Genomic DNA, 16,396 nt, shown 5'->3' on the forward strand with positions numbered 1-16,396 from the left:
TACTGTGTTGATATGAAGATTAAAAAAGAACTAATACGTGTCCGGGGCTCCTGGGTGGCTCAGTCGGTTAAGCGGCTGCCTTCGGCTCAGGTCATGATCCCAGGGTCCTGGGATCGAGCCCCACGTCTGGCTCCCTGCTCAGAGGGGAGCCTGCTTCTTCCTCTCCCTCTGCCTGCCACTCCACCTACTTGTGCTCGCTCTCTGTCAAATAAATAAAAATCTTAAAAAAAAAAAACAAAGAACTAATACGTGTCCGGTGCTTCTGCTTCTCAGACGGCTGGCCCTCAGGAGGCCCTCAGTAAATGCTATAGCTGTTTGTTGGTACAATTACTTCTTACAGTGAAGGCATCCTCCCCCCCCCGCCCTGAGAACAATGTGCTCCATCTTGTTGCTTAAATGTAAGGAGAACTCGGGGTGCCTGGGTGGCTCTGTCAGTTAAGCGTCTGACTCTTGATCTCAGCTCAGGTCTCGATCTCAGGGTTGGGAGTTCAAGCCCTGCGTTGGGCTCCGTGCTGGGTGTGGAGCCTACTTAAAAAATAACTAGGGAGACCTAAACCACAGTATTAAGGTTCTGGTGATGTCTTTCCATGCAACTGCAGGCGTTCGCCAAAGGACAGAGCTCACCCTGGCCCACAGAGGGCAGGCTGTCCAGTGGGCTCAGCTGGCTGCCCCCATGAGGCCTTGAGGGTGGCACTCGACACCAGTCCTACCAGCAAGCCCAAGGCAGAGCCCCATTACCCTAGGGCCTGGGGCCCTGGGAAAACCCAGAACACCAGCTTGTAGTCTACAGGGAGAGTTTACAATCTCTCAGGCTTGGGGTTTGATTCCAGACTCTAGTCCTCCCAAGCGCTGTCACCTTGCGCGGCTTACCAGACTTCTCTGAAACGCAGTCTTACCCAGTTTTCCTATCTGTAAACTGCGAATGATAACAGTACCGCCTTTGTAGGGTTGTTTGCGGAGATAAAGGAGATCCTACGTGAGCCTCAGGCTTCCATGCCCGGACAGTGGCGAGCCTACGGCAAGTGGAGCTCTGTGTCGCCAGCCACTGTGGCCGGCCCCCACCCAGTCGGCAGGTACTGAGCGTTCCCGGAGCCACAGGAACAGGTGACAGATGGCGTCAGGCAGAGTCATTCTGGCAGGAGAGAGGGCTGGCCACTGGAAGCACCAGTCCAGCCTGCTTGTCTGCCACTGAGTTTCGGGGCCCATATTTTTCTGTGTCCCAGTTATTAGGGAGGGATGTGTCAGTCCTGTGCCCGCTGAGTGTCACAGACTGGGAGGCGTGCTGTGGGGGAACTCCATGACCCCTCGATGGTCCCTCTGGGGCACAGCAGAGTGGGCTCTTAGAGGCGGCCTTATTTCAGGGCTCAGGGGAAGTGACATCTTATATCTGGTCACAGCAGCTTTGGCAGGGGTTGAGGGAGGGAGGGCCGGCAACACATCGGGCCGGCCACCACACTGCTGCCCTAGGCGTCTGTCTCGGCCCCCGACAGAGGCCGTGGGAGCTGGGACTGCTTGTCTCTGTGCGGGGACTTAGCCAGCACCTGACGAAGTGGGCCTTCGAGAACTCAGGGCACTTCAGCTGGACTGTGGCAGTGCCACGCACCATTGCTGGCACTGGCGAGGGACCTGGCCGCGAAGAGGCCATCCCTGCCTTCCCCCTGAGCCTGGATGCGGTGTGAATAGTCACATAAGCAAATCAACACACGCATGAGAGCTTGAAATTGTAATACGGGCTGTGACAGCGATAAATGGGGTGTGTGATCGAGACGCAGTGGCTTTCCAGGAAACTGATGTCTCCCAGGAGCTGCCATTTGAGCTGAGAGCTGAACAAGGACGAGCCAGACACCCGGAGAGCTTAGGGAAGGGCATGTCTGCTAGGTGGAATATCAAATGAAAGGAGCAAGCCTGGGAGTTTGGGAAATGGCTCCGAGGCTGGGGCGACGGGGCAGGCGGCTGAGGTAGGCAGGCCAGGCACGGGGGTCTGGTGGACTATGGTAAAGTGAAGTGCTTACTCCACGGGTCACCGGAGGCCATTACTATGTGTTGTGCAGAGGCACAGAATGCTGAGGTTTTCTAAGGATCTCTGGCTGCTGTGTGGGGAATAATAGCCTACCGAAGGGTAGCAAGGAGGCCAGTGGTCCAGGCAGACAGTGTGGCTTGATCTCATGCTAACATGGAGGTGAGAGAAGCTGAGAAGTGGGGAGTGGGATGAAGGATGAAGGAATGAAAGCAGGCTCCTGACAAGGATCTGGCCTGCATCCCTCCCCGGAGACACAACACACATCGCCACTGGACCACAGCACAGGAGACCCGGACAGCCTCCCCGGGTGAGCAGCCTCAGGAGCTAGGGCTGACTGCTGATGCGGGACCACCCGTCACTGGACGTGCTGACAGAAGGTGCGGGACAGCAACAGGCCAGGCAGCCCAGGTGCTTGGGCCGTTCCAAACACCACACTAGTGCAGCCCACCACAGACACGCAAGGGTTAGGAAGACTTGCTGGGGGTGGGGGGGGGGGGAAGTCTCAGAACTTAACCTCTATTTGTAACTGCCTCTCTCAGAAACTTCCAGAAGCCCCACAGAAATGACCTTTTGCAAACCAACCTGTTGGTAAGTTGAAACCACTTAATTATCATGAGCTCCTCTTCAGTTGCTCCCCACTGAGTGCCCACCAGGTGTTTTATTTGTTGATCTACGTCATCTGCCAACCGCCCTGCAAAGGGGGTTACCGTCCGTCCCTTTTGCAGGTGGTGAAACAGGCGGTAGGAGGCTTTCAGGCTTACTAGAGCCACAGAGGGTGGGGGGCGGGCACTGCGTCCGACCCTCCGGCTCCTGAGCCCGCCCGCCTCGCCCCCAGCCCCTCCCACCGCCCTCGGCCCGGCCCACTGGGCCCGAGCCCCGCCCACCGCGCCCACGGCCCCGCCCACAATGCTCACAGCGCGCACGTCATCCGGCAGGTCCTCGTTGAGCTCGCCCTTCACTATCCTCTCCAGAGTATTGATGGAGATCTCCAGGAGCTTCTCGTGGTGGTGGTTCTCCAGGTCCCGGCACTGAGCCATCGTGCAGCCGAGTTAAGCAAAGGCCAGGGGCGGAGCAGGCCAGGTGCCCCTGCAGCCCCTCAGAGGGTCGGGCCATTTCCTCCAGACAAGAACAGACTTTTCAGGGCGGAAGGGCACCCCTCAGCCGGTTGTACACATGCACGAAACCCCAGAGCCACACACACACACACACACACACACACACACACACACACACACACCACACACCCCGAGTCTCACACACACACACACACACACACCCCGACATCACTGCCCCCTGGTGCTGGGTCCCCGCAGAGCTCCTCTATCCTCCACCTCTATTCCTGCCACCGCCTCCTGCCTGGACAGCAAACCAAGTCCTGGTCTCCCCATTCTAGCCCTTTCTCCCCACAGCAGCCAGTGAGCTCTTAATCATGTAGCTAGGCTAGACTGGATCTCATCCGTCCCATCCTCATGGCTCTCCAGGAGCTTCCCACTCTCTATCGCAGCCTCTCTCGGAACTGAATCTCTCTCAGGACCTCAGGGCCTTTGCACGGGGCTGCCTCTCCTGCCTGGAATGTCCTCCCCACTTTTTTGCCTTGTCCCTCTGGCTCACATTCAGGTTCTCAGAGGACCCTCCCTCAGGGAGGCTCCGGGCCCTGGCCTCTGCTTACTTCTGCCTCCATAACTTGTCTCCTTGCAGGACTGTGGGCCCAGGAAGGCAGGACGAAGAGGTTACTTCTGGGGTAGAGCAGAGCAGTTGCCCCCACCCCCACCCCCCATGCAGGGCCCCGAATTCAGGTAGCAGAAGGGTTGGTCATGCCCCAAATGTTGGCTCCTAACCCTGACATTTAACCGGACAATCTCATTATAAAGGATTGGTCAGTGTCTGCACCATGGATGTGGCCCCGCTCCCAGGGCGCCGTGTACTTGCAACTCGGGAGGCAGGCAGGGATTCTGGGGGTTGGTCTCCCTGTGAACATCACTCATTTGACAACAAATATGCCAGGGCTTCGACCGCAAACAGGGCCCCACGCAGTAACCTGGCTAGGCTAGGCATCCAAACCTTTACTCTAAACAAGGCACCATTGTTCTGAGGGTCGGGAAACTCCCTCAGACCCTGCAGAACATTCTTTGAACATTCCAAGGGGTTGCCAAATCTCCATCTTTTGAAGGTGAGCTTTTTCCTTGGTGAAAAATGGGAGGTTTTACATGCCTCTAATCTCAAAGGTGGAGAGTCCCACGACATGGGATCCTGTGATGGGTCTGATAGCACCTTGGTGCAAGTAGAGATCTTTCTGTACATCAAACTGGGGCTCAGGTATTTCTGGTAAAAAGTGAAGAATGCTTATAAAGCCCTGCCTTTTTACTATCTCTCCCAACCTGTTTAGGGTATTGGTGGTAGTGGGAGGGGGTAGGTGTGATCCCAAAGGTGGCCCCCTGGAAGGGGACTACACTGATTTGCATCCTGCTTAGTTCGTGAAGGAGCTGTACCCTTCTCTGTGTTTTGTTAAAAATGCAAGTATCGGTCGGGGTCCATTTCTGTATCAGTTAGGGAGGACGTTAGGTTTGAGGTTGGTGTTGAGGAGAATAACTACCATGACTTCCAGTGCTTTGATGAAATCTCAGATGCAAGGCCTTCTGGCCAAGCGTCTGCGATTTCATATTGTTGGAGCGTTCGCTGCGTCCCTGGGGATTGCAGCTTTTCTGTAAGTCTGCCATGGCCGAACCAAGAAAGAAGGCGTACGCAGATTTCTGCAGAAATTACGATTCCATGAAAGAGTTTGAGGAGGTGAAGAAGGCTGGTATCTTTCAGAGTGCAAAGTGATTTGGGAATGTAAAGAATTTCTTTGGGTTGAGTTCCACTGAAGTCTGTCACTGACCTGTGTTCCTGAACTCTGAAATACGAATATTGGCTTATGGCATAGTTTGTCTTGATAAATAAACAACTAACAAATAAAAAAAAATGCAAGTGTCGGGGAGCCTGGGTGCCTCAGGTCATGATCCCAGGGTCCTGGGACTGAGCCCCACTTTGGGCTCCCTGCTCAGAAGGGAGTCTGCTTTTCCCTCTCCCTCTGCTCCTCCCCCACCCCACTCATGCTCTCTCTCTGAAATAAATGAATAAAATCTTAAAAAAAAAAAAATGCAAGCGCCTCTCCCCTGGTTCCCCTGGAGGTACGAGGAGCACTGCTATGGGCCAGTAGCACCTTGCCGTGGAGGGTCATCAAGGAAAGGATATAGGCTCTGGACATTTTCAATAAAGAGTGCCACCAAGTCCGTGATGTTCCTTTCAAACATGTTTATAGTCTCCTGGAAATGATAACGAACACAGTTAACATGAATATTTAGACATGAACTCGACTGACCTAGTATCAGAGCAAAAGGTGATCTTGTGAAACTTAGCAGGTACCTCCTCTAATCCCAGACCTTCAGGGTAAAGACCAACCACTCTGACCTTCCCAGGTAGATGTCTGTGAACTGGCCCTCTCTCCTGATCTCTTTCTCACAGCTGTGGTACTCTCCAGCCACTTCAGCTTACTCACCACCCCGACAGTTTAACTCAAAGCTTCTTTCAGGCCTTTGAACCTGCTGGTCCCTCTGCCAGGAAGGTTTGTCCCACAAGCCCCACATACACACACAGAGCTAACCCCCTTCCATTGGGCTTCTCACTGGCATCTGTCCATCACCTCCAGAGAAACAGGGGAGAAAGTCGCTAAGAGCCAGACTGCCTGGATCAGTATCCCAGCTCTACCACCGTGTTTAATTTCCTTGGGCCTCAACGTCCTCATCCATGAAATGGGTTTCCTTTGTAATAACTGTCTTGTGGAATTGCGGTGAAGTTAGAATGAGTTACTTCACACAAAATGCCTTGCAAGGTGCCTCAGTAATGCTGGCCGTGACCCCTGACCTCTCGCTGTGAGTACAGGTGCGAGCCTGGCTTCCACCTCCCCCCAGTGCACCCCTGCATTGCTGCATCCCAGCGCTTAGCTGGGCACCCAGGGCCTAAATGGGACTTGAGTGAGGGAACCATGGGAAATGTGATGGTGAGGCCTGCTCCCCTGTGACCCCCGCCCCCCCGCCCCAGGATGGGTCATGCCCCTGATCAACCTTGGACTCCAGGGGCTGCAGGGTGTGCCAAGGGCACCGGGAATCTGCCCGAGTCTGATGACTGACTGCAGGCTGAGCTGCACATTTTTCCAATGTGTGTAAACACTGTCGTAATGAATAAACATGGGGTTGTTGAAAAGCACGAGTGCACCTGACAGCTTCTTGGCTCCTGGTGATACCAGTACGCCCGAGCATGCACAGGTTCTGGGGAGCTTCTGGATGTCAGAAAGGGGCTCTCCCTGCAGGAAGAGGTCAGGAGCCACTGCCTGAGCGTCCGCTGATGCTCCGTGAGTGGCTTTCCACAGCACTCGAGCCTTCCCCAGCGGGGAGCGAGCATCTGCCCTGTGCTGAGATGGGCAGATCTATCCGTGTCTGAGCTGTCACTTGACACGTGAGGAACTGATTAGGCGCTATCTCTTGGCCCAGCCACGGCAGCATCCAATGAGGTTCGATTCATCACGGCCCCTCAGACTCCCAGCCTCGGCTGCCTTGTGAACACGCGAGTCACTCGGGCTATAAGGAATTCTAGATAGCAGCGCGCTGTGCTTCCCCGACTTAGTGCTGAATTGCAGGCTTCTCGCCTGGCTCTGGGATGCGGCAAAGCAGGCTGCAATGCGGAGGAGCTTTTGTTCTATCCTAGAGCGGGGGCCCACTGTGTTTTTCAAGCACCCAGACAGCTCCTTGGGTCTAATAAAAAAAGGGGGGGGGGCGCTTGGGTGGCTCAGTCATTAAGCATCTGCCTTCGGCTCAGGTCATGATCCCAGGGTCCTGGGATCGAGCCCCACATCAGGCTCCCCGCTCCGCAGGAAGCCTGCTTCTCCCTCTCCCACTCCCCCTGCTTGTGTTCCCTCTCTCGCTGTGTCTCTCTCTGTCAGATAAATAAAATCTTAAAAAAAAACCCCAAAAACAAAAAAAAAAGCCACCTCTCCCTGCTGAGGCTCTGGGGTCTTCCAGGATAGGGGGTGCATTCCAGAGGAATGAGCTCACCTCTCATGTGGCACAAGAATCACTTGCACTCTGAATGATTGAAATATATTAAAAGCAAACACAGGACTGATGAGCAAAAAAAGCTTTAGTCGGCCGCGCTGAGTCGCACTGGACGTTTCCAGCAGAGGAGTGCCCGGGAAGGTTCCAGCTCGAGTACGGTTTTGCAGCTGAATTACTGCGTTCTTGCAAATGGGACGGGCAGGGCACGATCGCGCCACGTCTGTGCCCCAGGGGCCTGGCCTCACCTCCAGCTGTTCTACCAAGTGCATCTCCAGTGTCATGAGCACGTTGAACAGCTCCGTGATGTCCTCGCCATATTCCACTATCTTTATCTCGATGTTGGTCAGGTTGGACTGCTCTCGAATGGCATTTAGACTCTGGAAATAAAAACCTGTGCTTTAGGAATCCATGACCAAGTGTAATTAGTTAATGACAGGCGACAGTTGGTTTTGTGGCTAAGAACTTAGACTCGGGTTGGACTGTCCACGTTCAAGTGTCAGCTCCGCCACTTGGCAGTTTCGTGGGCTTGTGGAAGCTATTCATGCTCCCCGTGCCTGGAGGCAGTTAGAGCGGATGCTAGTACTGGTTAGTGAGTGCTCCATCCACGTTAGCTCTGGTTTCCATTAGAGGTGGCTGGGCTGGGCGGAAGGAGCAATGGCTTCAGAGTCAAGTGAACCTGAATTTGAATCCGCCTGTCTGTCTGGGTCACTTATTAGCAGTGTGACCTCGAGTGTGCCCCCTTTGTTCTCGAAGCTTTGCTTTCCTCATGTAAAGGGGGAGAGAAGTGTGTGTGTCACAGAGTCCTGGGGATTAGGCAGTATATATGAGCTCTTGACTCTCAGCAGGGGCTCGGCAAACAGTCTCCAATAAAAGGTCCACAGCAGGCATGGGTAGGGAGAGACACTGGAAAGATGTCCAGTCCTTAGGAAACCAGTTGGGCCCACAGAGCACCCCAGAGCTGGACTGTTTGGAATGAGAGGATGCTCATGGGCTAGAGAGCACCCTGGGGTCCAAACCTGGCAGTGAATTCCAGCCATTCACTAACAAACATCCTGGGGACTTGGCCATCAGATGCGTTGTCAACTTGTTTCTGTTGCTATATGGTATTAGCTGGGAAGGAGGACAGAGTAACTTGACACAATTCAGTGTGATGAATGATATTTATAATAATGGCTACCCTGTATGGAGAAAAATCAGGTTCAATCCCTACCTCGAACCTACATGAAAACAAATTTCCCCACAGAGTGAAGATTTAAATGTACCAAGTAAAGTCATAAAAGTACTAGAAGGAAAAATGGGTGGGTTTTAATAAATAATCTCAGAGAGAAGAAGTCCTTTGTAAGTATAACAAGGAAAAAAAAAAGACTTGATAAATTATATAACCATATTTGCAACTCATTGCACTGACCCAGGGCTAACTTCTCAATCTATAAAGAGCTCCTACAAAGTAATGATTAAAAAAAAAAAAAAAAAAAGATCCAGACCAAAAACCAAGTAGAAAAAATGGGTTAGGGCATGTTATAAGAACAAACAGTTCACGGAGTAAGACGTACAAATGTTTGTGAAACATGCAGTATGTACCCTCACTGAAGAGAAACCAAATGCACTCCAAGTGTACCAGATCAGCAGAGACGAGGAAGCCTGGGAACAGTGGTCTGACAAGGAGCCGGCAGCACGGGTCCGGCCTCCACCGAACACAGCTGAGCCGTAACTAGCAAAAGGAGCAACACCCAGTTCTACCTGCAGGACTTCGTCCTACAGATCAAACCTGCGCCAACCTACCCACGGCGACACGGGTGGGAAGAGCAGAAGATCGGAAAAAACCGGCTTGTCCATCAACAGGGACTGGCTTTAATAAATCACGGCTCATCCACGCAATGAGAGATTTTACAACTATGAAAAAAGGAAGGGCGCCTGGGTGGCTCAGTCGATTAAGCAACTGCCTTCGGCTCAGGTCATGATCCTGGAGTCCCGGGATTGAGTCCCACATCGGGCTCCCTGCTCAGCAGGGAGTCTGCTTCTCCCTCTGACCCTCTTCCCTCTCGTGCTCTCTCTCAAATAAATAAATAAAATCTTTAAAAAAGAAAAAAGGAAGCGACTCAAGTTTTGGAAGGATCTCTAAGCTGCATAAAGAAGCAAGGTGCGGAAGAGCGCATGCCACATTTTCGTGCGTGCGCACGTGCACAGGGACGGGAGGCCGGCGGACCGTACGCCCCTGCCTGCGGGGGTCCTTCTGTGCCCATGCTCACTATGCTAATCAGCATGTACCGCCTGTCCAGTGCTGCCAACTACACACACTGCTGCTCACAGTCCCCAGCACGGTTCTAGGAGGCAGTTACCCCCATTTCTCTAATGAGGAAATGGAGGCTAGCAGAGGGTCACCAGCGAGGGGTCCACATGAGCATTGTGCCCACCTGCCTGCTGACCCCAAGCCGTGCCCCCCTGGGCACCGGGAGGGGGCACTGCGGGAGTCCTGGGCTAGTGGGGGTTGGGGGGGAGAGTACAGGACAAGCTCAGAGAGGTCCCCTGAGGAACCTCAGGCTCATGGAGTCCTGTGACCTTCTAAGCCAGCGAGCGGGCTCAGCTGGGGCTGAGCATTGGAGGCCCCTGGAGAGCTCTGGAAAATCCCAGTGCCAGGCTGCACCCCCTGGGCTGGGGCATGAGCCCCTTGTCGGGCCCCTGCAGACTCTTGTGTGGGGGCTGCATGAGACCACTACTTTCGGCCCTAGGAGGATGAGCTTAGTTTGCTCATCCCAGGCGGCCTCTGGGAGTGTCGCCATGATGAGTCTGTGGGGACCGGCGCCTCAGAAGCAGGAGGAGCAGGCGTGCTTTGAAGACCTCCGCCCTGGACGTCAGGGAGTCAGGCTTGGCGCCAGCAGGAGAACTGACAGTAGCCTGGCCCATGTCCTGCTTCTCCAGGGGGGGGATTTGTTGCTGAGGAGGCTGGGCCCAGGCCTAGGGCTTCAGGAGGAGCCAGCTGGCTGGCGTCCAGACATCCCGAATCCAGTGGCTTTGGGGGCCAGATAAATGTCATGGAGGATGTGCCAGACAGGGATCGGGGGACTGGAAATGTGGCTTGTCCAGAGGGGACAACCGCCACTGAGACCCTGCTGACAACTGCCTCCAGAGAAGCTGGCAACCACAATTTTTCTGTGAAATCTTCCCGTTTAGAATGTCAGTAGGATGTTCAAAACGTTTTAAAAGCCTCTGCAGGCCAAACAAAACACACATGTGAGCCAAATGTGTTCCTCTGCTGACAGGCTTGAACTTCCGCTTGAACGCAGTAACACCCCTGCCCATAACCTGAGGAGGAGGGTCTCGAGGCTTAAATCACACAGAATGTGGGGTCACTGGCGAGGCCAACCAGACAAGACCAGGGACAAGAACAGGGCCTGCGGAGTGAGGAGGTGAGGAGGGCGGGGAAGCACACGGGGGCCCATCGCCGGCCGCCTTATATCTGAACGTGCCTTATCAGGGGGTTTTGCTTGACTTCAAACTAAGTTCCCAACCAGGACTGGCTTTGTGGGTATCTTGAAGCCCCTGACACTGCAGGCAAGTGCTCACAGACTTGGTGTGCGTGGACAGTTGGGTTTTTTTTTTTCTTTTTTAATAATTTTTTTAAAAATTTATTTTGAGAGAGAGAGGAGAGGGCAGAGGGAGAGAGAGAAGCACGCCTCCCGCGGAGCAGGGAGCCTGACGACGCGGGGCTCCATCCTAGGACCCTGGGATCAGGACCTGAGCTGAAGGCAGACGCTTAACCGACTGAACCACCCAGGTGCCCTGCGTGGACAGTTTTTTGAGGAGAAAGAAGGTCCACAGCTTTCCTTAGAGTCTCACGAAGATCTGTGATTTAGAACAAGAATTGGTCTCTAAAAATAATGCTAACTACGGGTGCCCGGGTGGCTCAGTCGGTTAAGTGTCCGACTTTTGATTTCGGCTCAGGTCATGACCTCAGGGTGGTGAGACCGAGCCCCGTGCGGGGCTCTGCCCTAGTGGGCGTGAAGCCTACTTAAGATTCTCTCTCTCTCTCTCTCTCCTTTTGCCCCGCCACCCCACTCACACCTGAGCATGCTCTCTCGCTCTCGCTCTCTAAAATAATAATGCTAACTGCAAGAAACAAGTCCCACGAAGCACACATGGCCGCTGCTTGGGTTGGGCCGAGTGGCCTGGGGTCAGCAGGTCCTGAACACCTGGGCCTGCTCCCTCGGCTGGAATGCCCTTCCTCCACCATCCGTGGCCCATTTCTCTTTGTCCTGTGAGCCTCAGCCTGAGTTAAGGTCCCTCCAGGAACCCTCAAGGCTCCCCGGGCTCCCCACTGCAGTAGGGAGGGCCTGGGTCTGCACCCCGCACAGGTGGGAGCTCACTAAGGGCAAGAGCCATGTCCAGCAGGGGTCCAGCTTCCCAGGACAAGACACTGAGCGGGGTGGGGGTGGGGGCTCAGAAAATGTCTACTAAATGAACAAATGACCAAAAGAGAAGTAGTAGTTATTGTCCTTGTCATTGTTAACAGGAGTGGTAACAGTAACACTGTTGTTAACGGTAATGATGACGTGTTTTAGGTGAAGGAGGCCCACAGGCCTCTCACCCTGGGCTCAGCCCTGGTGTGGTGTTGGAGCTGTGGCTGGTGGTGGGGGAAGGCTAAACTTGCATCTGCCACTGAGCTGCATGACTGCCAGCAAATGGGGACAATGACCACGGGTCTTAGGGCTCATCAGAGGTAGGTGGTGCGTATCCCCAGCAGTGGGGCCAGGCCCGTGGGGTGGGGTCAGCGTCTGGAGCAGGGGGTAGGGAGAGGACAGGGAGGGGCAGAGCCTACCAGCAAGTGCTTCTCCTCGAACTTGGCAATCCTGCGTTTGCCCTGCTCCTGGTTTTCCTGGATGGCCTCCTGGATACACTCATTGAAGGTGTCAAGCTCCAGTTTCCGCTTTTCCTGCTGTTTCAGGCCATATTCAAAAATGTTCAGGCAGATGATGACGAATTTGTCCTTGTAGGTGAGTGGCCGTTAAGGAGGCTGCTGGCCGTCTTGGGGGCAGACTGGTGGCAGGGTGCAAGACGGAGGTGGTGGTAGCTCCTGGCGAGGGGGCCAGGAGTTGAGATTCGGAGTCTAGTGTGGTGCTGGGGCATCTCCATCCCCAGCCTGAAGGATTCAGGAGTGGGACTGGCCTCGGGGAAGGAAGCAGGGGCCTCGGGGTGGGGGTGGGGGTGGGGGTGGGGGGGACTACAGAGCAGAGGAGAGGCATCCTGGGGGACCTAAAGGGGCCGGGGCGAGGCTAGGAGCCCAGGGCGAGCCAGCCCCAGCCAGTGTAGTTCTATCTCTGGTGTGTTCTCCAGGGGCACCTTTGTTGGGGGCCTGTCTCCGTGCTCAGCTGCTGCAGACACGCTGAGGGAGCCTGCAGGGGTCAGGGGACCTCAGGCCTGAAGCAGAGAGATCCAGGTTCAAGTCCCAGCTCTGCTGCTGCTTCTCCCTGGCAAGCCACTTCACCTGCCCTGGGCCTCGGCTTCCTCACCTGCAGCACAGAGCCCTTGAGATCAGGCAGGCGCGACAGCCCAGATGTGAGCCCAGCTCACCCAGCTCGCCCAGCTGGTGGGTGGCATAGCCTGGCCGGGAGCCCATGTAGCTGGCCCAGAGTCCTGGCTCGTCACCTTCTGCTTAGCCTCACACCCTCCCCTCCCCCACCCTTTCTAAAATGTTGAGGTTTCAAGAGAGAGTTTCTTTCTACCCAGGGATGGCGCTATTATCCTGCCCGTAGCCAGGATGACAAGTGCCAATCCCGTCCTCTGGGCAGCAGCCAACTGGGGGAAAGGATGTAGGCTCTTAGCCCCACAGACAAGGGCTCAAATCCCAGCTTCTAGCTGCATGACCTTGGACAAATCACCCTCTCCAAGTCTAGCTTCCCCAACTATAAAATGGGATTAATCACAGGACCCATCTAGTGGGCAGTTGGGAAATTATAAACACGGTATGCAAACCACACAGCAGAACCCAGTAAATATAGGTACTGAGGCTTAGTACCACAGCCACACACGTCAATTTCCCCTCCTTGACAACCTGGCTTGTGTAGCACAGCAGACCCCGTGCCACGCTGATCAGAGACTCAGTGAGTCCCCTGAAATCTAGACAGCCTTTTCCCCCATGCCGCTCAGCTGACCTGGTGCTTCACTGCTCCTTGGGTAACCGCTGTGAAGGAGGGGTTTTATGTTCTAGGGTTTGGGGGAAATGGGGAAACAGAGGCCCGAGCAGAAGTGGACCTGCCCTTTGCCGGCTGCTGGTGCGGGGCCCAGGCTCTGCCAGAGGGGGTGGACATGACCTTGGGAGGATATGCCTGCAGGAGCTCGCCGACGCCAGGCAGGTATGCCAGCTTGTTGCCTTCTACGTCTTCGGCGTACATGCTGTCAAACAGGAAGGAGCCGTTCAGGTGCTCGACGAACGCGACCTACGGTCAGAAGCACAGCAGGGCTCGGGGGGTGGGGACTCAGATTCATCTCACGGGCCCTGGCGAGGGCTCAGTGGGCCGGGCCCTGCGCTGGGCACCGGGGGCACTGGACACTGTGCAGAGAGTGGAGGAGGGGATGCTGCCCTAGGGCTTCAGCCCTTGAAGAAGGCAGGGCAGGGAAGGGCACGTGCGGAGGTGCAGGGGCATCAAGGTTGCGCAGGGCTCGGTCTGGCTGGAGGAAGGGGTGCCGGCTATCGGGAGGAAGGGGTCCGGGGCCGTGCTGAGGAAGGACTTGAACCTTCCTGGCCACCAGGGAGCTGCCCAGGGGCCGTTCAAAAGAAAGAGCTGCTCTATCAGATCGTGTCTGCAGGGCCTCGCGCCAGCAGCCGGCACGCTGGTGAGGACACGGGACAGGTGGTGTCTAGGCTGAGCTGCGGCTGGCTCCGGGGGCAGGTGGCCAGCAGAGCAAGGCGGGGACGGGGCACTGGCCTCTGGATGACGGACATGCTCCGTCGGGGCGTTCTCAATCAAGACAGGTTTCCGGGGTTTCCGGGGCCTGGGCCCTGCAAATGTTCGTCACATGGGGCCCACAAGCTGTGGCCGGCGTCCTGGCGCCAGGGCAGCGTGAGGCAGGCGGCAGGGCCCCTGCCAGCAGAGTACCTTGTGCTTCTTCAGCTCCTCCTGCCGGGCCCGCTCATCGTCCAGCCGGGCCTGGGTCAGGTGCTCTTGTTGCTTCAGCCCGTCAATGCTGTACTGGTGCTTACTCCTTGCCAGATCTTTCTGGGGGGGGGGCGGGAAGTGGCATTGTTCCCGGGGCCTGTTCGGTGCCTCTGGGCGGCGGCGTCCTGTGGTCCCCTTAAGCCTGGGCGGGGTGTGGACAGCCCCCTAGTGAGGGCTGCGGGCACAAGAATGGCTTGCTTCCTCGGGGCCTTTTCCAAGTATTCTGAGTTTAAGGGAAATTAGAGAAGGACCCCGAAGATGGGGGAAGGCAGCACAGGCAGACGCAGGATCTGTGGGACACGCCCTGGGGCCACAGTGACTTGTGCCCCCAGCTCTCCACAGTGGCTGTTCTGGCTCTGGGATGCACCATGGGAGAGAGGTCAAATGAGTTGCCTGAATCACAGGCCTGGTGACAAGGGCCTCGGACCTTGGCTCTGTGCCCTGCCGCCTCTTGGCTCTCCTCCCGCCCCTCCTGCACATCCCCCTATAGGCACCAGAGACTGCTGGAGCCCCTGGGGCTCAGTCCTCACCCCTCTAGGCTCACTCTACACACCCCGGGTGTGTTGGCATCACGTACAAGCACGTCTGATTGCTCCGTCCTCAGAGGACACTCTGTGGTCTTTACCCTCAGCCCAGACCCTACCTCTGAGAGCCAGACGGGAGCTTCTGAATCCTTCTCTCCCCTGGCTGCCTCAAGAGCACTGCCAACTCACCATGTCCAAGATGGACCTCTGTCTTCTCATAGTCCCACTGAGGTGGGCAGCCCCCCAGCCATCCAGCACCCCAGCCGGAGACCCGGGAGACGTCCTGGACCCTCCCCTGCCCATCAGACCCAGGCTGCGCCCAGGCCCGGTCATGCTAGCTCCTGATCACGTCTCACCATCCTCTCTGGCCAGGACCCCTGCCTCCGCCTCCTGGGCGGCCTCCCCCTCGCACCCTGGCCCCCCACCGAGTCTGCCCACTGCTCCCCAGGAAACAGCCAGAGCAATCTCTGTGAGCTGCAAACCTGATCTTGTCAGTCAGTCGCTTGCTTCCCTTGTAGGACTTCCTCTTGGGCACAGGGTAATGACAAGCTCCTGCCGTAGCCTGCAAGGCCCCGCCTGCCACCCTCCTGCTCCGGCTCTCTGAGCTCCAGCCACTGGCCCCCTCCCCGTGCTACCTCCTGCCACAGGCCTCTGCATGTGCTCTGCCTCCGGCCCAGGCCATTCCTTCACCAGCCAACCCCTGCCCACCCTACAGATCCCAGCTCAGAACCACTGCCTTGGGGAAGCCATCCCCAAACCACAGACCCCACCTTGTACATCTCAGCCTGTGTCCTTCCCTCTTGGCATGTTCACGTATCTGTGGGATATGTGTGTTGGTGCCACCAAGGAAGGTAGGGGCATCCCCCGCGTCTGTCTGATTCCACATCCTGAGCTTTCTTTCCACTGTCCTGCGCTGCCTGAAGCCCATCCCAGCCTCACTCCTGAGCACGAGGTCAGTATATGGATCATTGTAGTTTTGTGCCTTAACTTGGGCCTTGGCTGCAAAGGGCTTATACTGCAGAGTTAAAATCCTTCTAAAGATCTGCTGTTCAGGGGCGCCTGGGTGGCCCAGTCAGTTAAGCGTCTGCCTTAAGGCTCAGGTCATGATCCCAGGGTCCTGGGATTGAGCCCCAGTTTGCATGGGGCTCCCCTCTCAGCAGGGAGCCTGCTTCTCCCTCTGCCCCTCCCCATCCCCCTCCCCCTGCTCCTGCAGGCTTGTACTCTCTCGTTCTCTCTCACATAAATAAAATCTTTTAAAAAGATGTTATTCGGGGCGCCTGGGTGGCTCAGTCGGTTAAGTGTCTGCCTTAAGGCTCAGGTCATGATCCTGGGCTCCTGGGATCGAGCCCCGAGTCGGGCTCCCTATTCAGCAGGAAGCCTGCTTCTCCCTCTGCCCTTCACCCCGCTCGTGCTCTCTCAAATAAATAAAATCTTTCAAAAAAAAAAAAAAGATGTTATTCATTGAGCTGTATGCTTATATTGTCTTCTTACATATTGATACTTTAATAAGGACATTTGAATTTTTTTTTAAAGATTTTATTTATTTATTCGACAGAGAGAGAGACAGCACAAGCAGAGTGGCAGGCAGAGGGAGAGGGAGAAGCAGGC

General features: G+C 55.7%; 1 protein-coding gene across 3 annotated transcripts in view; it reads right to left on the reverse strand.

Annotated features, from left to right (window-relative positions):
* DRC3 (dynein regulatory complex subunit 3) overlaps positions 1-16,396 on the reverse strand; it is a 33,645-nt gene that overhangs the window by 3,309 nt on the left and 13,940 nt on the right. For all 3 annotated transcript variants that reach the window (XM_027568620.2, XM_027568619.2, XM_027568618.2), the window contains 6 exons: positions 14,205-14,324; positions 13,432-13,544; positions 11,927-12,101; positions 7,356-7,487; positions 5,255-5,325; positions 2,935-3,058 (listed from right to left, as the gene is read on the reverse strand). In XM_027568620.2, the coding sequence (XP_027424421.1) occupies positions 2,935-3,058; positions 5,255-5,325; positions 7,356-7,487; positions 11,927-12,101; positions 13,432-13,544; positions 14,205-14,324 (735 nt within the window). The remainder of the gene's footprint in view (positions 1-2,934; positions 3,059-5,254; positions 5,326-7,355; positions 7,488-11,926; positions 12,102-13,431; positions 13,545-14,204; positions 14,325-16,396) is intronic.

This window comes from Zalophus californianus, chromosome 16, assembly GCF_009762305.2.
Source record: "Zalophus californianus isolate mZalCal1 chromosome 16, mZalCal1.pri.v2, whole genome shotgun sequence".
Taxonomy (NCBI): domain Eukaryota; kingdom Metazoa; phylum Chordata; class Mammalia; order Carnivora; family Otariidae; genus Zalophus; species Zalophus californianus.